The following is a 25,378-nucleotide window of genomic DNA, read 5'->3' as shown; positions in this document are numbered from 1 at the left end:
ATTTATGTTCCGTATATGCTTGTGCCAAACGAAACCTTATTCAGGGATTTAGATACGTGTGAATAAATGTTACACATGATATAAAACACAAGTAGCTCTCCGTAATTTTTTTTCTTTAGAGGTAGCTCTCAGAGGGGAAAAGGTTGGAGACCCCTGCTGTAAGGTAATTACCAAATTGTAAAAAAAAGCCTCTGAAAAAAGGACTACACAATCAACTAAAATGATCTGTTAATATTTAAACTAAAAACCTCTCTATATTCTAGTCTTGCACATTAAGGAAGGACCAAATCCTCTTCCTCTTTCTCCCTACGCATTATATTGTGCCTGTTCAGGGATCACGCGCCCTCTTCTTCTTCGTTAAGGATACCACTACCACCAATCTAATGAACCTACTTAACACCCAATTTATTTTTGTGGTTTCCAATTTATTTCTCAAGAAGCTGGAAAGACCCAGCCCTTATATACAGTAGGCATCTTCAAATATTTTGACCGTTATTGTGTTCTCTTTACAGTATGTATCTTTGTGAGGCATTTTGTCAGACTGACAGACATCTCTGTCCCTGTTTTTACTGTTCTGGTGACGTCTATAATTATGGACAGATGTTAGAAAAGTCAGAGCTCCCCTCTGGATTCCCCCCACCTTTACACACACACAGACACACAAACACACACACACACACATACACACACACACACACACACACACACACACACACACACACACACACACACACACACACACACACACACACACACACACACGACTATTGCTTTTTAAACCTCCCACACAGATACTACAACTCACACATGCACATGTGCGTGAGTATATCCAAGTACACACACAAACATGCAGAGGTATTCAGTTACATGGACCTCAGCCACAATCTGGACAGACACCGAGTCCACCACTAAACAGCCTCAAAGACGGAGAGGGAGAGGGCTAGATGGATTTATCAAAACACACACTATGCCTCAAACACACATACATACACAGCCTTTCAGTTTGATGAAAGAAATCAATAAAACAACTGTCTGGAGAAATCTGGTGCCAATGAGGACTGGAACAAGAATGTTAGTGAAAGAGGGGCCCCCCACGACCTAACTCTCAAACACACACACGCACACTCAATACCTGTATATACCTGTAGAGAAAAGGCTCTGAGCGCTGGGATGGGGATGAGGGCTGCCATGAAAAAAGCGGTGACGTTGCTGATGGAGGTGAGAGCCACGCTGGCCCCTGTCCTCTTCAGACACTCCCCTGTACGATCCTGACAGATAGGAGAGAGAGATATAGATGAAAGGAAAGGCAATGATAGCCAAAGGCAAACGTGTAATACTTGAGATTATTTTCAATTATCATAACACTGATATGACTGACAGTGATTGCAGCGTTTCTTTAAGCCCTGAAGTGCTCTTAAATAATCCACCTGGGCACGTCAACTTCTGTTTGAAGAGTTAAGGAAATAAATACATTATCAGTGTAATCATGACTGATGATTGACTTACTTTTTCTTTTTGATATATATTTAGTGATAAGCATGCACACCCCTTCAAGGTTTGGCAGCATTAGTGTGAAGACTTAAGGACGAGCACGACCACACAGGGAGTGCTTGCAGGCGCGTGTTTCCTTGTGTGTGTGTTTCTGTGTGTGTGTGTGTGTGTGTGTGTGTGTGTGTGTGTGTGTGTGTGTGTGTGTGTGTGTGTGTGTGTGTGTGTGTGTGTGTGTGTGTGTGTGTGTGTGTGTATGTGTGTGTGTGTGTGTCAGACAGGAAAGATCAGGTTCAGCTCTGTTTAGTTTTTATCTTAACCACACAAAGGAAGTTGAGGGATGAGGGAGGCATAGTGACAAGGGCTAGAAGGGGAGAGAAGCAGGGGAAAACAAAAACAAGCAAATACTTGCCTGTGTTTTTCCCCCTCTGGAGATACATTTATTCCATTCCAAAAAAAAACCACACACAGGCACATATCCAGATGAGGTTGCAGATATCTACTCTATTTACCCTTATTTAAAAGCAGGTTTCTGCCAATGTTTAACTCTGTATATGCCTTGATCTGTTTGTGAGAGACATTTTTGATTTATGATTTAATTGGTCACTTTTTAATATTCAAAAAGGGAAATATTAAATATTGAACATTGCTTAAATAAGCGGACTGAGTGTGTGGCACAGGTTGTTGGATCTTACATCACAGGCATAGACACGCTTTCACACATTCCTCTATTGAGGAGATAAGACAGCAGAGGGGGTAAGGAGCAGTGTGGATATTTGCCTCACCTCGAAAGGGATCCTCTTGTTTTGTCCCGTCTCACTGAAGGCATGAGCGAGGAGGAAAACATCGTCCACTCCAACACCCAGAGCCAAGAAGGGTAGCACCTGTAGCAAAAACACATATTTCATGAGCTCCAAGAGCCACATAAAGGACTACATACAGTTTTGGTCGTTTTTAGCTTCTCGTCAACAGAATGTTACATGTTTTGAGTATTACCCAACTAATGTTAAATTATATTGGATGGTAAAAAAAAAGCAAAGCAGACAGAAACAAACCTTTGACAATTTTTAAAAGATTTATATAATCACGGGTTGTCAAATGACAACATTTAATGTCATCGTGTTAATCATAGAACAACATTTCAGTATGTGCCAGTGGTATGTGTGTGAGTTACCTGTGTGGTGGCAGCATTGAAGGAAATGCCCAGGAGAGAGCAGAGGCCCAGGCCAGCTGCCACTGACAGTGTCACCAGCAAGACCCCTGCCAACCCAACAGCACCCTGAGACTTGGCACAGTCCCACCGTAGCATGGTAAGGCAAGCATAAGCCAGCTGGGACATACACCGAACAAGAAATCAAAGGTTCAGTCAACCTGTTACATGTGTAGGTTAATCATCAAACATTTAGCCTTCTATTTTGATTTGTGTCTTCCTCAATCTGAGACTAGACATTACAGAATGTGTTTACCGAATATCAAGTGTATTTGTAAATGTATTAGGTCTTTTCTCTGGCTCTGCTCTCACCATAAGCAGATATCCACTGGCCACACGGATGACGCTGATGTCAGAGAAAGACTTGAGAATATCTTCCAGAGTGGTGGAGGTGAAAGACAAGACCTTCTGAGACGAATTTGCTGCAACACTCTGCAGCACCGCCTAGAAAAGAGAGAAAGAGATAGATAGTGAAGAAAAGCAACATTCAAAATGACTGGAGAGAAGGTAAAAATGAATAGTAATTAAACCAACTTCCAATAAGGCAGTAAAAAACATTTGGAATGACATGAAACAACAAGCTGGAGGTTAATTTACTCTCAGTCCAGCAGCAGCTCAGCAAATGCTCACAGTCCAGTTAAAAGATCCTCAGCCATAGTTCTTACATGGTTAAATATTGTGTTCACCTTTACATTTCTTTCTTTCTTTCTTTCTAGTAGTTTTAACCTAAAAAAAATCAGTGCAGGTCTTTACAGAACAATGTTGAATTCTAATGATCCCTACCCTTCTCAAATGGCACTTCTTAATAAAACCTTAATGGGTATAGCTGACTGACAGAGCAACGATATAGAGAAAAATTGCACAGGCAATTCAATACAAACCAGCAACACTTCATAAAAACTAAATATATTGAAAATCTAAAATATGAGGTAAGGAGATACAACTTAACACACCAACAAACCTAGACACAAATAGGTACGGATCAACTTCTCAAAACTTAAATGTGCGGTGGAAGCAATTTACATAATAGCAGAAATTACAATAGAGCTGTGTATGACAAAAAATATAATATGTATAATGCCTGTTTTTGGTATGGAATAAGTAAATATCACTCAAAACCACAACACATACTGCAGCAGCCCTAAATAATAAGCTCTGCCTCTGTTGTAAGAGGTATTCGAAATAATCTGCAGACAGTACCTTGACCCACCCTCTCCCTCTCATTATCTCAGGGCAGACAGATGGCTTCACACTGAACTGCAGTTACTGCTCAGTGGGGAGCAATGCTGGCTTACACACATTAGGAAACACGCACTAGATCACACACACTTTTGTACCTACGTGTGAACTTGCACATATGTAAGGCACATACCGACCTGCATGCACATACTATTCTTACACACTGCAAACAGATAAACACACATTCACAGTCTACAAATAGTTTGCCATCTTTTATTTCTTTGATGACTGCTATAAAAAACACTGAGTTCTGATAAACAGTCACACCTCTCGACTATCCATCAGTGGTCTCTGGGCCCCAAGACAAATGGCGCACACACACAAGGTCACACCATGTCGAACAGAGGTTGGGCCCCCCAAAACAAAGACCAGATGATGTCACACATGAGCCACCAATGGGGCCACAGCTGGGAAAGTGATTGTGTGTGCACTTCTGAGTGTGTTTGCATGTGTGTTTTTACGCGAGTTAAAGAGAGAGAGAACAAGAGCGCGGGAGAGAAGGAGAGAGAGATATCCAGCCCTCCCTTAATGTATTCCAGACATGCTCAGCCTGTTGCTCTATTGCTCCTCTCTACTGAGCATGGAGAGGAAAGCTATAGCCCTTTACCACACACCAACAGTGATTCTAGTATCTATCAGGGGCCCAGGCTTTGGATGGGGCCTTTCCATGTTCACCTGTATCCGGTCTCAGATTTACAATGTGGTTGTAGAGGATTTAGGGTAGATTTCTTTTCCCTTTTATGGATCTCTCGCTCTCTGGTTTCTGAGTGCTTTGGTCCCTTACCTCAGAGTATTTCCTCTGCCAGGCTTCCAGTATAGCTGCAGCCTTTTCTTCATTCCAGTTGATGTGGGAAACCATCTCATAGCCACGAAAGTGCTCAAACATCTGCTTGGGAGTCATCAGCTGGAACATGGTCTGTAAGGCTTGGGCACTGGAAATAAGGGAAGGAGGTAGGGTGACAGAGTGAGAAGGAGGAAACGTTGGAAGGGATGAAAGAGGGAGATAAAAAAAATACGGAGGTAAATGAGGTGCAAGCTTTTACTGACCACATAATGTTTACATGAGAAGAACAGAAGGTGATCAACTGGCTTATGGAGTGTGCATATCAAATCCAAGAGGATGGAAACTTGGATTTTGAAATGTCAAATACACATTTATCAGTTTTTATTTATTCCCACCATTGACTGACATTCAACTCATACAAATCAGTCTGCAGACAAGAAATGCAGTTAATATTCGGCAATCTCTGGACACTTGCCCATGTTACAGTATTTTCAGGCTGAGTGTTTCAAAATAACAAAGTCTATCAGGGGCACCACACCAACAGGGAGAAAAGAGAAGGACACAAGATTGAACTCTTCAAACCAAAATGCCAGACATGTTTGATTTCTAAACCTTTATATATCTGTAAGATTATAATTTTGTTCAAACACATTTTAAAAGGGCAAAGGTATCCAGTGTAATGAGGAATGCACCGTCCTGGTGCATACATTATGACGGTACTTAAATATTAGATTAATAAGTCATTTAAAGAACATTTTTAAAACAGTGAAAAAGCAGTTTCAGATTGTCAAATTGTATAAACCAAAAGGGCAGGGATAAGCTCTACGTTCTCTTTATGAATGTGATGTCTGTAGTATGTTGATAATCACAGTAATGGTGGCAGTTAGTAAACAAGATGTAGGAATTAAGTGCCAGCAGTAACAGCTCAGTGGACTGAGCAACTAAACCACAAGCACACACACACACACACACACACACACACACACACACACACACACACACACACACACACACACACACACACACACACACACACACACACACACACACACACACACACACACACACACACACACACACACACACACACACACGAAGGCAGGCAGGCAGGCAGGCAGGCAGGCAGGCAGGCAGGCAGGCAGGCACGCACAGACACCCTAATGACCCAATCTTGCCAGGAAAAAACACAACCACCAAACAAACAACGCACCCCACTGTACTCTGGGATCAGTATGCGTGTACATGTATTTGGGGATTTGCCTGTGTGTGTAAATGCATGTGCAAACTTTGCAATTTCATATTATTAAGCGTCCCATTATTTGTAAAAATGTTGGATAGTTGTAGAACTCTCCTCTGTTAAAAGAAGATTCTTATGATTGAAGTTTTTTTTATTCCTGTGTTTGTGTCATTGACTCAATGTCATGTGTTTTGTTATGAAGGGCATACAGCATATTGCACATATAAAAATGTGTATATTAAGTATCTGTACAAGATAATCTTTAACTTGTTCCTGGAGCTTCTGCTGGATATAAGTCCATGTACCCAACATTGCTGTATATTTTGATATACGGGCAATAGATCACACTGTGTGTGTGTGTGTGTATATGTGTATGTGTACATGAGTGTGTACATGAGTGTATATGAGTGGGTAGTGTCCAAGCAGAGCGCAGAGCTGAGCAGGAACAGCTGGAGCTCTAAGATTTCACTGGAATCTGCTAATGACTGCAAGATTTACAGCACACCGCACACACGCATGCATGCATGTGCCGTTTCCGAGAGCATAAAAGAACAAAAAAACACACGCTTTTTCCAGAATAAGCCCTGCAGTGATCACAGCAGTGTTTATGAGGGTGTGTATGTGTAAGTTTGGGTATGTTACCTGAGCAGGGGTCCGCTGCCATTCTTGGTGGTCCCTCCTACGATCAGTTCCTCCTGCCAGTGCATGTACTTCCTGGACAGACCATGGCAGCCACCACTCAGAACCCTCGCCACGTCGAATGGCTGGTGCATTAAAAGCAACAGGCGAGAAAAATAGCTGTCAGCAGCTTGTCTCACTGAAGACTTTACCAAACATATAAATGTGTACACATATATATTCAGAGCCTAAAGCTTGAGCTAAAATATGTGCCTACCTTGGTTGAGTTCTTATTGGGCGCAGTGAGGGGGCAGTCGGGGTCAGCAGGGTTTAAACAGGGCCTATCCATGTAGCCATGTCCAACATCTGCCTTTTGCAACATCTCCTCAAAACCTTCCATGTTGAAGTTATCCTTTCGTAATTTATCAAGGAACTCCTTTGGGTCAAGGTTGGTCCACTGAAGAGGGTCTTCACCTCTGCAAAAGATACAATTAAACAAGAATACTGTTTAACCATAACTTCAACCATGTTTGAAGATGTTGTGATTCTGCACCTTATTGAGCACTACTATTGTTGTTAGTTGGATAGTTAGTTCATATTGGAAATGATTCTCAAAACTGTAAAAATTAAGTTGCCATTTTCCTTTAAGGGCAAACACATTATATGCTTCTACAAAATGTATGTTTATCTATAATAGATACATCTTTCTGTTAAAAATTCCTTTGCCAATTAGATTTGAGAAAATATTAGTAGAAATGTATTAGTATGTGTTGGGTGTGTATTCTAAGACCAGTGTATCAAAGGCTGAATGGATTGCATTGTGTTTGGGTGTTATCACCTCTAGATTTACCTCAGAAAAAAAAAGAAAGTAATGTCTTTCTTGCTAAGTGACAGAAAACAATATAAGAGACAAATTCCCATGATGCAATGGCACAGTGCTGAATTCCTGCTCCAAACCAGTCCTTGTCTCTCTAAGCCTAACACATTCCTATCTCCCGTTCTCTGAATCTCTCTCCCTCTCTGTCATTCAGACCACATTGTATATGCTTAACCAGGCTTGGGTTATTATTCCCAGCCTTCCAACCAGAACATAGTAAAAACCTTATTTACCATTTGAGACCAACTTCAACACACACACACACACACACACACACACACACACACACACACACACACACACACACACACACACACACACACACACACACACACACACACACACACACACACACACACACACACACACACACACACACACACATACAAACACACACACACTGATATACACACATGTCCCCTAACACATGTATGCACTGGTGGAAATGGCACACACAATAAGTGCACACACACATGCAGAGGTAAAGCTCTGCTGAGTCTTACTGTAGCAGCAGGCCATTAGCAACAGAAGGGGCAGACAATGGTGTGAGGCCCAGGGCTGGAGAGAAACTACCGCCAGCGATACGCATGCCAGCAACCACTACAATAGAGCCTTCAGAGGGGACGACACACACACACACACACACACACACACACACACACACACACACACACACACACACACACACACACACACACACACACACACACACACACACACACACACACACACACACACACACACACACACACACACACACACACGGTCCTCTTTGGAGGATGGGTTGAGCTTTTTTGGGCAGCTTCTACTAAAGTGGTAAAAACAAGATCTCCCCCTTTTCTGAATATGTCTGAAATAATATAACAGTGTACAATAATTGCATGGCAATCACTCATGACATCAGCGGTCAAAGACTTGTTGATGACGAACATAATTTAAATCAGTTTGACTTACAGTGAGGAGAGCTTATTTGTGCCAAATTAGAAATTCTTAGAATCGATTATTTGATCAAATTAAATGAAATTTGAACATGAAAGAGATCAGTCTGTTGTGATTGTGCTAACACATTATAAAATACAGAGTTTGCTTAGTAAAATTACATGTTGGTACTTACGGTAGATAGAACGTTCCAGAGTGGAGCTTGGCTCCCTCCCAGAAACAGTCCAAAGGGGTGATGATGAGGCAGGGGTGTAGCTCTTCTATGATCTAATTGGACAAACACATGGCCCACACACAGCAGGTTTCACACACATTGACAGGAACAGGAAGTGTATACAGGAAAATACATCAGAGACAAAAAGATGGTCATGTTTCAATGTCATTTAAAACTTACCCGGTTCATCAAATGAGTTTCTGTGACTTGTTCACCTGATTTGTAGCACAAGCTTTCTAATTTCCATTGTCTGAAAAGGAGAACAGAAGAACACCATGAGCCTCTTTGGCTAGACTAAGAAAAGAAGAAAAATAAAACATCTATAATCATTATGAGGAATTGCTGGAAAAATCATAGCTGAATCCAGATACAGGTATGCTATGTATATCCAATATATGGACAAATATGGGCCGGAGAAAATGTCAGATTATTCTATAAAACAGTCCAATGAAATACAACAATGCCAGAAACTACAAACTGAAAGCTTTATGTATTTGTTTTGGGAATATTGTTATTTCATTTCATTATATTGCCCTTTGAGATATTTTTTGTGTGCAAATAAAGTCATTTTATTTTATGATAAAGACATGGAGACATCAGGCAAAGCTGGAAAACAGGTAGACATGATTGGGAAGTTAGTTACCTGTTATAAAGGTAAACATGAACTCTGCTGGCTCGGAGAGCTGACTCCAGGTGCTGTAGGAGTGCATCCACCGTTAAAACATTTGCTCCGTCCTCCCGCGGCGTCTGGATCATTAGCTGAGGGTTAAACATGGCCTCCTCGCCTATATTCTGTCGCGTGTACATTAGTTCCCGGTTCACACGCCCACCAACTGGAAAAAGGAGAGTAAATAAAATGTAAAAGTGATTTATTGAATTTTACCCAAAAATGTGCTAAAACATCTGTGACCCGAGAAGAAATCCTGTGCAAATCAAACCCAAATTCATCCCAGCCTTATCACACTTGTATCTCAAACAAGAGCACTTTGCTTACAGTGAGCTTGTACCACTATAAAGCTAAACATCCTAATTCCGTTGAATCCAGAAGAGCAACATCACTCCAACAAATCCACATTTCACACAAACAACTGAATGTTTCTACTCAACTTTGCAAACAAGTCAGCAGCACCAAAGCACGTTGACTACAATTGTGTGTGACAGTATGTAAGTGTGTGTGTGTGTGTGTGTGTGTGTGTGTGTGTGTGTGTGTTTGTGTGTGTGTGTGTGTGTGTGTGTGTGTGTGTGTGTGTGTGTGTGTGTGTGTGTGTGTGTGTGTGTGTTTGATAAAGAGAGAGAGAGAGAGGGAGAGAGGGAGAGGCTGTTTTTCAGGCTTAGCTCCCAGTATCGTGGTGGGACTAAGCCCTGTGCGTGCGCTCTGAGCTGTAAGCTAGCCCAAGCTACAAAAGCAGCCTTTCAGGCCCTTTAGTTGCCCTGCTCTACCCCAGCATAGCCAAGGCAAATTTAGCAAGGTCTCTCTCCCAAACACACAAAAATGTTTGCCGGCAATTGCAGTCACGTAAGCATGGGAAGTCCATTTTTCAGCCAAGAGTTAACTTTTATTAATTGACAAGTTTTTGTGCAGGTTTCAAACTTGATGTAGTCTGAGACTTGTGTGTGTGCCTGTGTGTGCATCCTTCAGTTCAGTGTTTCAGTGTGTGATTTACAGGGAGAGGATTTGAGCCCTTCTACCATCAGTGACTGAATGCTCAGTGAAAGTTTGGCGATTTATAGTCATCTTCTTAAACTTGCTCTCACATACAACCTTGCGCTCACACACACTTATGCTCACCCACACACTCAAAATGCCTAGTGAGACAGCCGACTGTGTGAAAACTCTGTAACATTTTATTATGGCTTAATCCAATTTAACAATTCCGATCAATTCGTGCAACAGCAGGCATAGATTGAATATTTTCAGCCCATTGTAATGGCATCAAAGTTGAACATAAGCATGCCTGTTCTGCTGAGCTGGACCACCCAGTCAGACCAATGGAACAGCGAGGGAGGGGGCCATGTCTTGGGGCATTAGGAAAACACAGTTGATTTCTTTTTTTCTGGACCCAAACAGCATTCCCATCTGATCCTGTCTGAAAGCATGTTTATAATACTCATCACTAATAGCATGCCTAGGCTAACCAGAGCGACATGCTTTCTGCTGTATAGGCCAGCTACACGGCTACGTTACAGCAGCCCTCTCTTCAAAAGAGCACGCATGGAAATGATTTAGACCTTACGCACACTGACAGTCCACTAACAAGTCGACTTGTCTGGTACACTCAACGCTCAAAAGGCAAAGCTGGCCCGAGGCTTGATTAAGGTGCACCGCCAAAGGGGAAGCATGGGAACATGGGTAAAGAGAAAGAGGTGCTTACTTTCTCAGTTTCTATACTGCATGTGCAAGGAGATAAGGAAAGCTCTGATTAATGGGAGGGACGAGTTTAGAAATAACTCATTTTCTGTTATGAACACATTCCAAGTTGTGGACTGCCACCCAAAACCTTAAGTTAACAGCAAACAGCGAGGAACGGGACAAGTCAAAGGAATGTACTCTCTCTACAGGAAACAGCACATCACGGCCTCTGGCTTAAGAGAATTCCACACTTCACGAGGTTACAGCGTTTTGGGGTCAACACTCACACAGCCTCGGGGTGAAATTAACACCCCAGCTGGACCAAGAAAATGTGTGAGTGTGTGAGTGTGCACTGACATACTGGCGAGCGTGTGAGTGTGTGTGTACACACAGCTGTGTTTCTTCAATGACACATATTCCCATATTCCTTCTCCTAAGAAAACTGGTTGACCTCGGCATGTGTTGATATCTTGAAGGTGTCCCGCTCCAGGCTCAGCGGCTGTGACCTAAAACAAAGTGTCACCGACTTACAAATGCCTCCCATGCTAGCTCTATGTCTTACTCACTTCATTCTCTTGCTTGTTCTTTCCTTTCTGCATCACTCGCTTTGCCTTGATTCTATTCTTTACAACAATTGGCAAATCCATTAATCAATCAATTAACAGCTGCTGGAATGGCAGGTCTCTTAACTGATTAGTGGAAAAAGCAATAAGCCACCATTTAAAATAACTGTTACTCTTACTCTGCTACTAAGTGAGTATGTCAATTTGGACTCACATTGTGATGTATTTATCATTCTTTTCTGAACTGTTGTTGACTAAACAATCATTCCAGAAAAAATCCATAGTTAAAAACTGTTGTTATTCGTAGCCCCAAACCTATGATTTTTGACTCTCATGTCAGCACAAGCCATCTCTTAATTAACACACCTGTTTAAATGTTTAATGTCCAGCGGTGTGTATGTGAGTTATATCTGCATATGGTTGTTGCCTGTGAATGATCACAAACACTATAATAAGCTGTTACAAAATATATAATACCTACGCAGAATCAAAGTGAGAAGAGAACAGAGGAAGAAGCAGGCCCATGTGTGTCACTGTATTGGGGCGCTCAGTGCGGGTATTCAGTGTGTTGCATAATATTAACCCTTGGCCCCCCCTATTATCAACGTCGGGGAACGGGGGGCGGTAGGGACGAAGGGAGAGAAAGTAGGTTTCTAAGGAACTGACATCACCCCCCTTCCTCCTTTCAGTCCTGAACTCCCCCTCATCTTTATACTCTCATTTTCTCTCTCTTTGCTCTATTCACAACTACTCTGCGATTGGCCAGATCATGATGGCAATCAGCCCGGCCCCTCTGTCAAAGCCAGCCCACCCCCTTTTCCCCTTGCCAACTTTCTCTCTTTTCCATGCAACACACAACAGCATAGCCCCACCCCCTGCACATCTCCTACTCCTGACAACGGAAACATCCCTCACTTTAAGGGAAACCACGCACCAAGGGCAAACAACTACTACAACTCTTGAGTATAATGCTGGTTTGAAAATACACTCACACATGCCTGCCGTGCTGCTCATACTCTACATACAAACATTTCCCTTTCTAATAACAGAATCAGGTAATCAGTAGATCCAGAATCAGGTTGAAGCTACTGTGACTTTCACCACAACTTACAAAGGTCTGATATAATATCTGAGCAAAAAGATGCTAAATGGATCATTTGTTTTTGAGGGATATGTACAGTATTGTATGTAAGACTATGTGCATATGGCTGCAGACATCTTGTGTGTGTGTGTGTGTGTGTGTGTGTGTGTGTGTGTGTGTGTGTGTGTGTGTGTGTGTGTGTGTGTGTGTGTGTGTGTGTGTGTGTGTGTGTGTGTGTGTGTGTGTGTGTGTGTGTGCAGAGAAAGGATTAGCTGGATTAGGTCCCCTCTCAGTAGGGACCCCCTGTGGTGAGGAGGAAGCCCCCCGAAACCAGGTCATCTCTTTGCCACCAAGTCTACAGCGACCTCCCATACCCTGAACCCCCTATACCGCCTGAGGTCTATACAGCTCTCTGCAGAACACATGAGGTTGCGATCTGAACATTTTTTAAACTAAAAACAACATGCTGTTAATGAATGCATGTTTTCGTGTGACCCTTCAGAAATGGTAATTGTTCAGAACGAAATGTCAACATCTCCATATACAAGATAAACTCAAACAAAGTGTTCTCATATGTAAAATCAGACACAGCTGCTTATTCAAACACTGATTTTTGAGTTATCTAAGAGGTTAAGCAATAAAAGACATATGTAGAAAAAGGCATTCCACGGATGCACTTGTGTTGTTCCAAATCTGGGTTTCATCACTCTTTTAAACATCTTATTTGACCTTGATTGTTTCCTGCTTTTGATCGGTCTGTTTCAACACCTCCTCTTTTCTCCTCCTTCCTGTTTGTCTCCTCCTCAGCTGCTAGTGCCAATTAGCTAACTGAATGTTGGTCACACCTGTTGCCTTCCTCCAACATTGGCCTTCTTTTACCTTTACCATGTGCTTTCCCTTGGGTTTTCCTGCTGCTTCCAAATAATGATGTTTTGAAGACACATTCAGCTTGTTTACATGATTTGTTATGGCTTGACTTTTCCTTTGAGCAACTTTCTCCTATTCTGCAATTTAATAGATGCTGGATTGCATTGGTAGAAAATCATCTACATCCTCTATTCTTTGAGATGTCACTTGCACCCTCTGTATCTGTTGCAGCTGCATTTTTAACAGTAGTAGCAGTGATTATTGTGGTGGTTTTGGTAGTAGCACACACAGCTGTATACAAAGCAGTAATAGTAGTTTGGAATGTGGGTTCTGCAATGCAGGTGTATAAACAGCCAAAAATATGTGATGAAAGGCCCCACTGAGAGACGAGACCCAATCTGACCCATGCTGAGCCCCCTTCACTCCCTTGCTCCCCCTCTTTTTCTCTCTTTCCCTCTCTCCTTTCAGCGTTCAAAGAGGAGGGGCTGCCACACAGAAGAAGGAGGGGAAAACATGCAAGGTAGAGAGTAGGTGACCACAAAAGAAAAGGAAAAAAGTGAGAGGATGACAGAAAAAAGAGAGGGAGAATCTGATGGAACAGAATGGAAGTGCTCTGATGTGCAGCTGTAAGCCTAGCTGAGAATCTTCTCATGCAGCTACGCACACCCTTGCACCCCGACCCCTGAGATAAATGTGACACCCCAGCTGCCAACCTCAGCCCCCCCCAACCCAACCCTCTCTTGGAACCCCCACCCATACCACCCCCCAACTCCAGTATTACCATATGTATGGCTCCCCTTGCCCCTGATTATGCTAATCACCTGTCCGGCCCCTGCAGACCCTAAAATGGGTGTATTTAGCAGTCGGCTGGCTCCCAATGCAGCTTCCCCTGGGCCCGAGGTGTACATTCACACACTCCTCAATGGGCAGATTCTTCCACGTTGCTGCCCTCATTCAGGTCCCACTCTCCCCTCCCAACCCCCCACCTCCACCCTAAAAAAAAGTCCTATTCAATGCCAATGGATTCAAAGTGCAATGGAAAGAGTAGTAGGGCAAGAAAACGCTGACAGAAAGTCTGTGTTTGTAGCATGTGCGTGCATGGGTGCAGGTGTTGTAGTTCAATTAACAACAAATTTGACAAATGTGCAATTTATACTGGCATTGTAAAAGTGATTTAAAAATGTTGAAACTCTACAAAGATAGTTTAGTCTTTTCTAAAATAATACAAAAATAAAAGTTTCTCAAACAACAACAAAAAAATCTCCATCTCTCTCCAGTTCTGTTGGGGGAAAATTCTCATCCTGTATCTCCTGTCAGTGCCTGTCCAATGCAAGCCAGGTGAGCGATCTCCCCCTGCTGCATTTACTGCCATGTGATTAGCCCACAGCCCAGCCATAACAGACCGTGACATGAGCCTGAACAGCCAATCTCATCCAGCCATCTCTCTGTCATTTCCTGGAAAGATGGCCAATGATTCCAGGTATCCCAAAATCAAACATTCCAAAGTGTGTAATAGAAGACACAGAAAGAAAGATAGTGTAAATGGAAGAAGACAAAAGTAAAATGATTTTCCTTTCCAGTTACTTCATTCTTGCATTCATGTTTCATGGTTACCTTTGCACTTTATCTTATGTTTAATATAATTTGAAAATAGTTAATTGGTGCCAATTTGTAACATTTTTGCCGAAGACAAAACTCTATATCCTGAACTGCTTATTAGTTTATTGGCGTTAACTCAAGTGTTGTGTGCAGTAGGCTGGAGAAAGTGGTTTGCTTAAAACGTAAACTAAAACCATAAAGAAGTGGTTCGGAAAACCAAAATAATTAGCTGAAAGATGCTTAAACACTTCAGTAAGCAGATGGAAATGAGAAAGTTGAGTGATCATTCTCTGCAATTCAACAATTTATGCCATCAGTTTCAAAATTTCAAATATGTCTAAACAGTAAAAAGGACACAATCACATAAATAATTGATTCTTGTCAGGCCTTGTTGCACTAAATAAAACAACAGGCGCGTGACACAAGTTCCCAAAGTCCTCATGCTTCAGTCAGACTTGCAGGGCGGTCTCGGTACAGGAGACTATTTCACTCTGACGCATACTGACTCAATCTGGAGCTGCAAATCATATGAGAGTGGAAATGTTATATATCACTGTATCTTTATGCCATGCGTGTGCATGTGTAGTACTTGGGTAATTGCAGTTGCTGCCAGATTCTATGACGTTGTGCTACAGGAATTGCAATGAACTATACAGCTACGTACGTAACCCAAGTGTGCCAGGGGGGCTAAAAAAATCCAACCGCACACAGTTTGGAGATGTTTATAGTATGTTTGCATCAAAAATGCTCGGTGCTGCAGTCTGAAAAGCATCAATCCACACCCCAACCTTTCTCCTGGTATACGGTAGGCCCTGCAGCCAAAACACAAACACACTACCACTACTATACTCCTGCTTCTTCCCTTGCTCTGTCTCCCCCAACATACACACTCTGCTTCTGCTGTTTTATACTTTCTCCACCCCTCTGGCAGTCAGAGCTGTGAGGGAGGGAAGAGAGGAAAGGGGAAGAGGGAGGGAGGGTATGGGGAGGGAAGGGAAGGAGGGAGGCCAGACCACCCTGCTCTCATGGCAGGGCTGAGTGTTTACATTGCCGTGGCTCACTCTGTAATACATCTGGCATTCTGAGGCCACTCTCTCCAGCCAGGGACGGGGGAGTGGTGGTGGTGGAGGGGGAGGAGGCTTGGGTAAAGAGAGAGACCTTTCTGGCAGAGACAAAAAGAGAGGGATAGAAAAAACAGAGAGAGAAAGAGAGAGAGAAAGAAAGAAATAGAGAAGGAGGTACAGAAGGAGGTAGAGGGGGAGGGTAATTCTCTCCACAGTCTCCTGTGGTCGGTCATTCGCAGGGTTCTGGTTTTTGAATAAGAGCGCCTGAAAGAATGCAAAATGTAAACAGAGAGCTTGGAGGCATCTCAGGATGTCGTTTGTGAATGGGAGTGCATTTGCCTTGAGAGCATGTGCAAACACACAAACACATACACAATTACACACACACAACATGGCTAACATGCACACTTTTTAAAGTTATTACAAATTTACTTGGGATAATATACACAAAACTGATTTCAAATGAGGGAGAGCTAGCTTGAGAAAACACTGCTGTAAGTCTGTGTACAGTACCAGAGGCGCAATGTTTCCCCACACTAAATCCTTCACCAGCAAGCCTGCACTTTTCATCAACTCGTAAAGTTTAACACAACACGCTGGAATGTTATTCCTTCTATAGAGGCTTAATCCTGTTTGTAGGGAACTGATAAACACAAACTTAATTGAGTCCAGTTCTTAAAAAGGGATGCATGTTTGCATGCTCACATTTGTGTGAGACTGAGTGGATGGAAAGACAAAAGATAAATGACTGTGTGGTGTATTCTGTGCAAACTAGGAAAGAATATTGGGTGTGGGCACGTTTGTGTGTTTGATTTCTTGCGGCTGCTGAATGAAAGCAGTTGGAGATGGAGTGTGAGGGAAAGAGTGAAAGAAAACTAGAGAAAAAGGAGGGAAAATAGCAAATAGAGGCCCATCAAAATAGCCTGCAATGCCAGCCCTGGTCAACCACCTACTCATTCACAGAACCAAAACTCCAAAGCCTCTTTGCATATGTGAATGTGTGTGCATGTGCGTGTGAATCCATGCATGTATCAATGCTCCCATACACATCAAAAGCTGGATAATTCAATCATGCAAACCACAATCCTCTCAGTGGAGACGCCACATTCAGGGCCCTCCTCCTCCTATTCCTTCTCCTCATCTTCATCCACAAGAAAGGATGTCAAGGCTTCTTCCGCATGCACTTAACATAATATCGCTCCCTTCTCTGCTGCCGTTACCAGCAAAACAACAAAACAACCACCAACTCTGGGTACTCAACTCTTAATCGCACTAGATACAAAACAGACATGCAATGCAGGGAGGGAGTACTTTAGAGAAGAAAACCACACTTGGTCCATGTTTGGTTACTGTAATTTAGAGATTAAAGCAAAAACTATCTCTGATTCACTGCCCTCTGCTGGAGGACAGATGTCAAAAGGTTAAGCATGAGTGAGTTAACAAAAATACTGATACAAGAGAGCTCAGTGCATAGTCTCCTAACAATATGTCACTCATGCGATGCACTCCTGCAAGCATGCACAAATGAGGAGAGATGCACACACATGCACACATACTGGACACAAACAATGCCTGGTGACAGCTGCGACTTCTGCTGCATTGGTTCCACCTTCCCAACCTCCACCCCTTGCCTCCCCTCTGCTGTGAGTCTTCACTCTGCACCCAGGCCACAGGGTGAGTATCAGGTGAGGTTTTAAATAGCGGGGCCTCTACGAGATGACCTCAGGGTCCCAGAGGTCTACCCTGTAGCCCCTGGCCTCTACACGTATGTCCCCCAAGAAAGCGCTCCGGGACCTAGGGCCTCCCCCTCAGTCTGTAGCCTTGAGACTACAGCCGTATGCCCCTGGTCAGGTCATAAATCTAAGGACTTTCATCTGAACGCCATAAGCCTCATATTCTCCTTTGTGAATGATAAAGCTAACCTCATTTCAGCCAGATAACAGTTCTGCTTTATCTCATCTGCTCAACCCACAGTTTTAACGTCAATCCTTGGCCGAAACATGAGCCACAAAAGACCCATTTCCAAATGTTCTCCTGCCTGTACCCTCTCTTACCCATCAACACAGCCCTTTAACCACAGCCACATCTCCAGCTCCTCTCTCAGCACCCAAACAGAGCGAAAGTGCGAGGGGCCGTTCTACAGGAAGGCCAATGTTTATGCGATACTGTTTTAATTAGAGGCAGGCGGCGCTGCTATTTTCTTTACAATTTGGCCTATGTTTGCCTTAACCCAGAATGCCAAGGGATGGCTCAATTTTCCATTTGTGGCCAGGAGGAACTCTAAAGGGGTCTTTTTCTACGCTTCTATGCCTTTGCTTCTCGACTGTATAGTTATAGTATAGCTAATCAATGCACGATCATCTAGAATTATCTGTACATTGAAACAAAGGATGTATCTGAAATTGAAGACAGGCCTTTAAGCATGTCTTCTGACATTAAGGGAAGCACACAGAGGATGTCGAGCCACATTTGTGTGTGATGAGAGCAAGATAGGTGAAATTACTACAACTTCCTGTTTCAGTGGACACAATGCAGGCTGCCTTAATTGATGCCACTAAAATTATATTGTGGTCCAAGTAGGAAAGAAAGTTGAAAAAATAAATATCATTCCCTTAGTATTTAGCGAAACACAACCCCCCCCCTACATCCTCATTGGTTTGACACAATCGCCCCTTTGTGCAGGCATGCTGCTCACTCCCAATTGCTCTCTGTCGCTTTGTCTAATAAACAGAACTTCCTGTGTCAGAGTGTTTATAAACGGTGCTGAGTGAGCACTGTTTGAGAAAAGACAATCTCTTCGAAAGCTGCGGCACGTGACAGCATGTAGAATAAACACACTAGCAGGCTAATGGTGGTCTGCTGTAGACCTTGACACTTGCAGAAAGCAGGTGACGACAGACACCAGATGAGATCACAAACGTAAAAATGCAGCACCAGTCAATTGTAAAGCAATTGTGAGATTTAATATGAGCTGTGTGTGTGTACTGTGTGTGTATTGTGTGTGTATGCGTGCGTCCACAGGCCACACAGCTTCTAGGCGGGGTCGTCCATGGGTCGCCTGCGGAGGGCAGTTCCAAATGAAACATAAACAGCCGCTCTGTCCTCTCCTCCTCTCTCCTCTTTTTCCTCTCAGACGATGGGCCAGTCCCCCAGCACGGCCCAGCACAGCGTTCCACGGCCCAGGCAGAACTAATCTATCCCTCAGCTGTGCAGTCTAATCTAAACAAACAGATCTCTCCCTATCAACATCTGGAACCCCTCACGTACTGGGACCTAGGAAACCACCACAGCCCAGTCTCTTTGTCAGTGCATGTGTGTGTATGAGCAGGTCTCTGTTTAACAATATGAGCCACTGTGAGACTGTGTTGTAGATGTCTGCTAGAGGTCACCAGACCCGGATCAACGATCAAATTCAACATAAAGCTAGCCTTTTTTACAATATCAACATTTTATGTCACTCTATTGATATGTTAAGGCAAAAAGCAAGATTTAAAACAATTTAATCATCAATTATATGCCGGTGAATTTGATGATATGCCAATAGTGCCATAGCTCACAGTGCCATAGGGACTATTTGTTTAAATACCTGATTTATCTTTTAGTCCACAAGCGAGAATAATGGCAAATATCGATCCCACGCTATCGGGGAACGAACTGATAATATTTTGTCTTTAAAAACTTAGCATTTTGCTGCTTCATGAAGCACAGCAGCTGCAGTCAGCTTAAATTCATAATACTTACAGTGTATTTCATTGACAAAGGTTTTCAAAACTGTATTAAGGGCCAAAGATCATCCAAATATATAAAAACATCAATAAAGATCAAACAATAACTTCAGCGTAATGCAGGTCTCTGCTGTCTATGTAGGATCTGTATGCTCCAAATAACTTGCCTGCCAAAAAGTTGCTGAATACATACTTCCAGAAGAGCTCAGAGGGGAATAGTGTGACATGGAAGAGTAAATTAAGAGGAAAATTAATCACAAGTTAACTGGTCCCAAAAGAGATGTACTTACATGTGTTTGGAATGATACTGTTTCCAACAATTGTTTATGCAGCATAATTAAATCAAGAAATTAAGTTCTGACTATCGAAATAGTTGGCAAGATTTTTCAACCTCTCAATTTCAGTTCTCAGTACAGGTTGGTAGGAACTTTCTATGCTCTGTTATAAAGTTAACTTTTTAATATGATGCCCCTCACTGGAGTTCACATGACCATGGTCTGACATGAGAAAAAGGGTGTGAATAGAGTGTGTTCCTCTGGCTACAATCAGGAGTCCTGTACTGAGGAGGCACCCCTCTGCCTGAACTGCTGTTCACTGCGCCTGCGCCACAGACCAGAAGAACACGCTGCCGGTCAGACCCCTGCAGAAGCACGCAATTAGAGAACAACCAACCCGGGGAGGAGGTGGGTTGTTTGATCTGTGCAGGAATCAGTCTGCTTTAATGTTGGATCTCCAGAGCTATACATGTTTATGTCAGGGTGGGTATGGGTTGAAACCAGAGGTAAACACACAAACTAAAAACAACTATGCGTGAAAACTATTATATGTTTCTTTTTTCATGGCCAGAATACCTATTCAATTGCTCAGCAGCAAAATCTGCTTCTCCATTCATGAGTCTTACAGCCAACTCTTGCCCTAAGTGCAGGAATGCGGATCAAACGAAAGGAAAAAGGCACAGCCCCTTCCCTTTACCCCCCAAGCACCACCCATATGCACAGTCTCTTTTTCCTTAAAAATGTTCAGTCTTCATAAGTTGTTTCTGAAAAAACAACAAGTGAGCTTCATATCCTCTCCTCAAACATGAGTTCCTGTCCTCACTCCGCTTTTTCCCTGCAGCCGGAGACAAATCTTTTTGGAAAGTTGAGAGCTGTCCAAAACGGGACCACACACAGTCTCTGAGCATTCAACTGCTGGGGGCAGGCAGACACACACTCACACACACTCACACACTCTCACAAAATGGCGGCTTTGACAAAAATTTCCTCTACCCCAAAAGCTGCTTATGAACTTAATTACATCCTTACTTCTGAGTGCAGTCACAGTCGCCTCTTGCACATCTTATATGTGCATTTAACATGGTTAGAGAAGCTCCAAGTAGGTTAGGGAAATTCATCTATTTTCAAGTCTCACTTGGCCACTTGCCAGGGCCTAAACAATAACCAATTCCTCTGGCTTATTTAGTAGCACCCACTTACCCTTTTCTCTTCCAATCTAAACCATCCCATGCTAGTCCAAACATCAAATATTACAGCTACAAAAGAAAAGAACAAAAATAATAATCCCAGTATCTTACAATCAAAACACACATACTTTACAAACAAATTCACACATAAAGACAAAACAAATTGGAGTATCTTACCTTCCACCCAGAGTTTCTCCACATCCGTCTCCAAATTAGCTGCTCTTAAGCCCACAGCAAAAGCTCCAAAAATCATGAGGCCCACAACCAAAAACTTTCCGCAGTTCTTTTGTATGTAACAGCCCAGCCTGAATAAAAGTCTCTGGAACTTCGCTCTTAGCCATAGAGGTGCTTTCCTCCCAGTCGCTTTCCCCTACAATGAGACAAGAGTCATAAAGTTACTTTCAATTCAAACACAAAACTCTGTACTTACCTGGACAGGTATAGGGTTTAATAAAAAAATGTGATGTTGTACAAAAGTGACAACCACGGGTGGTCCCTTATGTGTTCAAGTCAAAGACTCTTAAAACATTTAAACTATGGGCCACAATTTGACCCCAGAGACACCTCATTTGAGAAGTCTAGTTGTTATGATTCACTTTGAGACTGCAAATGCCTCTATAATGAAGGCTCTGGCAAAAATGGGAGTTGTGATCAAAACATTAAAACCCATTAACTGTCTCACTAATCTAACCTGTGATGATTGAAATATACACATCTGTTGAGGACCGCCTAGAACCCACTAAGGGCTCCCCAGAGTGAGAGCCACAGGTTCTGTCATATCAGTAACATGTATAAACTGTAACCTAAGCAGGAGTCATGCAAAAGTAAGATATCTTCATCTCCTACAGGTCACCCACACACGCACAGCCCGGTCCATTCGAGATTTTGCTGCTACACGGATGAGTTATGAGGATGTTAATACACACATACTGACATTAGGTGTCACTGGTTTGTGTTGCTGTGCTCAGAAATAGCTTTACAACTGGACCTCCAGAGTTGATGAAGGTAAAAAGGGAACAGTTGTCCGGACGCAATCATGCATTAGGAGATGTTTTGATAATAAGCCTCCTCTGTGTCATGTATTCAATAAAGACATATCCTTATGCAAACACACATTTCAGGGTTTTAAAATCCTGATTTGGAAGCATGATAATCCTGTTAAATAGCACAGTGTGGTCCCTGTGAATAGACCTAAAATACCTTAAAGTGTATAAAGGCTTTGCTCCCCACTCCACAGAAGTTGCTCTATTTTTTGTAATTTGTCAGTTAAGTACTCTGCAATAATACCCACGCACACCTGCACATCATACTTTGATTTTAAATACCGTGAAAGGGGGCATGTGGTTAAACCCACAAAAAACACCACACACAGCTCCACTCCCCGTGCAGCAGTCCGTGTGTTCCGGCTTGCATGGAGAGTGGAGGAGCCATCAGAGGGGGACTCACAATATTTGTGAACGGAAGAGGGCAGCCACATGGATTTTTCCCCCTTTACGCGAGTCTCACAAGTGTATACTGTCAAACGAACCTGAAAGTTAGCCACCAAAACGTTTTACGCAGCTCGTGAGCAGATAAGCACCAAACTGGATGTTATGAAAAAGTCACAGTGTGTAGACTGTGTGTGAAAGCGGCATGTTTTCCTGGTCTGAGACCGTTATAGGTTGGGATGTTGTATTAGTGTTTGTAATTGCTCATACAACTTGATTCACGTGGTTAAACAAATGCTGGTTGCAGAAGAATCTTTAAAATGTTGCACAGTTAAAAACTGAACACCTCTCCGCTCACTACAACCTTGCCTTACCCCTGTGTCCCCCTGCCCAGTCCGTCCCGTTACCTAGCAGCGACTGGACATAGTTTGGCCACTTTTTTCGGCGAATTCAATGAAACTAAGACCACAAAGGTCTCTCTCGGTTTAAATGAGAAATAAGCACCTGGGTTATTTGCTCCAAAGCGAAGCCCGCATCGCAGTAACTTGGCCGCTGCAAATACTCCAAATCCAGCGGTGTGTTGCGGGTATAGTCCCCCCTGTTCCTCCGCCTTATCCTCGGCCGATCGGGGTCTCTGTTTTCCTGCTCGGAGGGCGCATTAGCAGCCGAGGCCATGTTGCGGGGACTGTGAGACCGTTTCCCACTTTATAGTATTTCCCCGAAAGCGTGTAGCGATATCCCAAGGCAACAAAGTTTCACTCTCGGAGATCTCACAACCGTGAAGTAGGACTTCATACTCCTGTTGGAGACGGCGAGTCAAAGTCTGCGCCTTCCATCCCAACATTTCGCGATCCGGAGGTCTCCACCGCTTTCACCGCATTCCCCGTGTCTCTTAAAAAAAGCAAGTTTCTCTCAAAAAGGGAGGTGCGCAAAGTGATTTCCATACAGAAGTCGTCGGGCAAGAAAGCTCGATAGTTGTTGCATTCTGGTGAGATCTATGTGGTCTTCCCCTGGGCCGCGCGTCACGGCCAACTCTGAGATTCAATAGAAGAGGAGAAAAAGACCTCTCTCCATTTGGAGGCAGAGGAGGAGGAGGGGTGTAAAGGGAAAAAAACCGAGATCCCGCCTCTGGGGCTGTCAGATTGCAGGACTTTCTTGCATCTGATTGGTTCCAGAAGGGCAAAAATTACTCAGCAAACACGACTATTATTAGCTGCTTAGCAACAGCTCACTAAAGTAGAGAGACCACCCAGGCAGGGAGACCTCATGTGTGCATCTCCAACTTCAGGGGAGGCTCACTGAGCCGCTTGGTTCGACGTTGTTTTGGGTTTCCACAGCACCTTGTCGTTAAAAAGAAGCATTTCCCAGAGAAGATCTGAAGTCTGAGGCAAGGTACACGGACTGGGCGACGGAAGTGCCCGAGGAATGTCAGAAGTTCAGTTTTTATCTTAGACTTTTTTTTCTACCACCACCATGATGTTAAGCCTCAAATTACAGCGGTTCAAGGGGAGGTCCCGTTTTCGCTACGATATCAGACCCACTATGCTGTGTATATTACACGGATACAGCCAGAATGTAATGTTTTGGCGTTTTAATAAATACATGTTAACCGTTTAACTATTTTTAATGGTGTGTCATAGGCTACAGTTTGACCATTTGCTCACAAAACTGTGAGCTAAGGTTTTTTCTTCAACTCTTATTATCCACTTTACTCACACCACCATAAGGCCCTGCTATCATACATTGCTCCAATATAACTCTCAACAGCACTGACATGATTTAATCAATATCTTTATAGTTTATATCGGGCTGTTATCCTTTGACAATGTGTCCTTTCACACCTATTTTCAGATAAGCATAATGCAGACTTCAATCAATCGTTCACTATGCCAGAAGATCAATAACATTTAAAGAAATCGACATCAACATATTAATATTTTAATAACGAAGCACGTAAGTTCCCTTAATTTCAATTGTTTTAAAACCAAATCCTGCATCGTTACAGAAATAATGGGAGAAAAATGTCTAAAATACACATTTTTGAGAATTTTTTACCTAGAAGCAAAAATCACTTTATTTACTCATAATTACCATTTTAGTGTATCTGAACAATAAAATAGGCTTACAACAAAGTTGAATTGGGTGGTAATTAGCCTTTGTAGCCACTTGATGGACCAGAGATCATCAGTCAGCCCAAACTTCACACCTGAGCCCGAGCTCAGCGGCTCGTCTGGCTGCCAGACGAGCACTCACCATCTTCCCTCCAGGTGGGGAGAGCTTGCAGAACAAATCCGTGATATCCGCCCCCCTTGGAGTCTGAAATGTGACAGGTATGATGAAGATAGAAAGAAATGCTTTATTGTTGTGAAGAGAAAAAAAGACGCCTTGTAATCGGTCTTGGACGCTCTGCGTCGGAAAAGGTTCACTCTCAATTACGTGGCTGTTACTTTTTGCTCACATGGGTGGTCCCGCTCGCTCCATAGGCAGGACTCTTTGACTGTCACGTGATTAGCCGAACACTGTAAACACTACCAACATGGTACCAACCCATGCACAGCAGCATACCGTGTCATTCAGGCAATACGATAAACATCAAGCACAGAGAGGAAGAGAATAGTGAATAACATGCTGAAA

At 43.0% G+C, this 25,378-nt stretch overlaps 1 protein-coding gene across 1 annotated transcript in view; it reads right to left on the bottom strand.

Annotated features, from left to right (window-relative positions):
* ptch1 (patched 1) overlaps positions 1 to 23,794 on the bottom strand; it is a 49,210-nt gene extending 25,416 nt beyond the window's left edge. Inside the window, exons 1-12 of the mRNA XM_063898091.1 lie at positions 23,249 to 23,794; positions 21,495 to 21,687; positions 9,250 to 9,439; positions 8,787 to 8,856; positions 8,568 to 8,659; positions 6,854 to 7,052; positions 6,601 to 6,722; positions 4,722 to 4,869; positions 3,011 to 3,142; positions 2,663 to 2,818; positions 2,274 to 2,372; positions 1,143 to 1,268 (exon numbers count right to left, since the gene is read on the bottom strand). Coding sequence (XP_063754161.1) covers positions 1,143 to 1,268; positions 2,274 to 2,372; positions 2,663 to 2,818; positions 3,011 to 3,142; positions 4,722 to 4,869; positions 6,601 to 6,722; positions 6,854 to 7,052; positions 8,568 to 8,659; positions 8,787 to 8,856; positions 9,250 to 9,439; positions 21,495 to 21,687; positions 23,249 to 23,419 — 1,698 coding nt within the window. The 5' untranslated portion in view covers positions 23,420 to 23,794. The remainder of the gene's footprint in view (positions 1 to 1,142; positions 1,269 to 2,273; positions 2,373 to 2,662; positions 2,819 to 3,010; positions 3,143 to 4,721; positions 4,870 to 6,600; positions 6,723 to 6,853; positions 7,053 to 8,567; positions 8,660 to 8,786; positions 8,857 to 9,249; positions 9,440 to 21,494; positions 21,688 to 23,248) is intronic.
* Positions 23,795 to 25,378: the final 1,584 nt, after the last annotated feature.

The sequence above is a fragment of the Eleginops maclovinus genome, chromosome 12 (assembly GCF_036324505.1).
Source record: "Eleginops maclovinus isolate JMC-PN-2008 ecotype Puerto Natales chromosome 12, JC_Emac_rtc_rv5, whole genome shotgun sequence".
Classification (NCBI taxonomy): Eukaryota; Metazoa; Chordata; class Actinopteri; order Perciformes; family Eleginopidae; genus Eleginops; species Eleginops maclovinus.
This window is presented reverse-complemented; position numbering and strand designations above follow the sequence as displayed.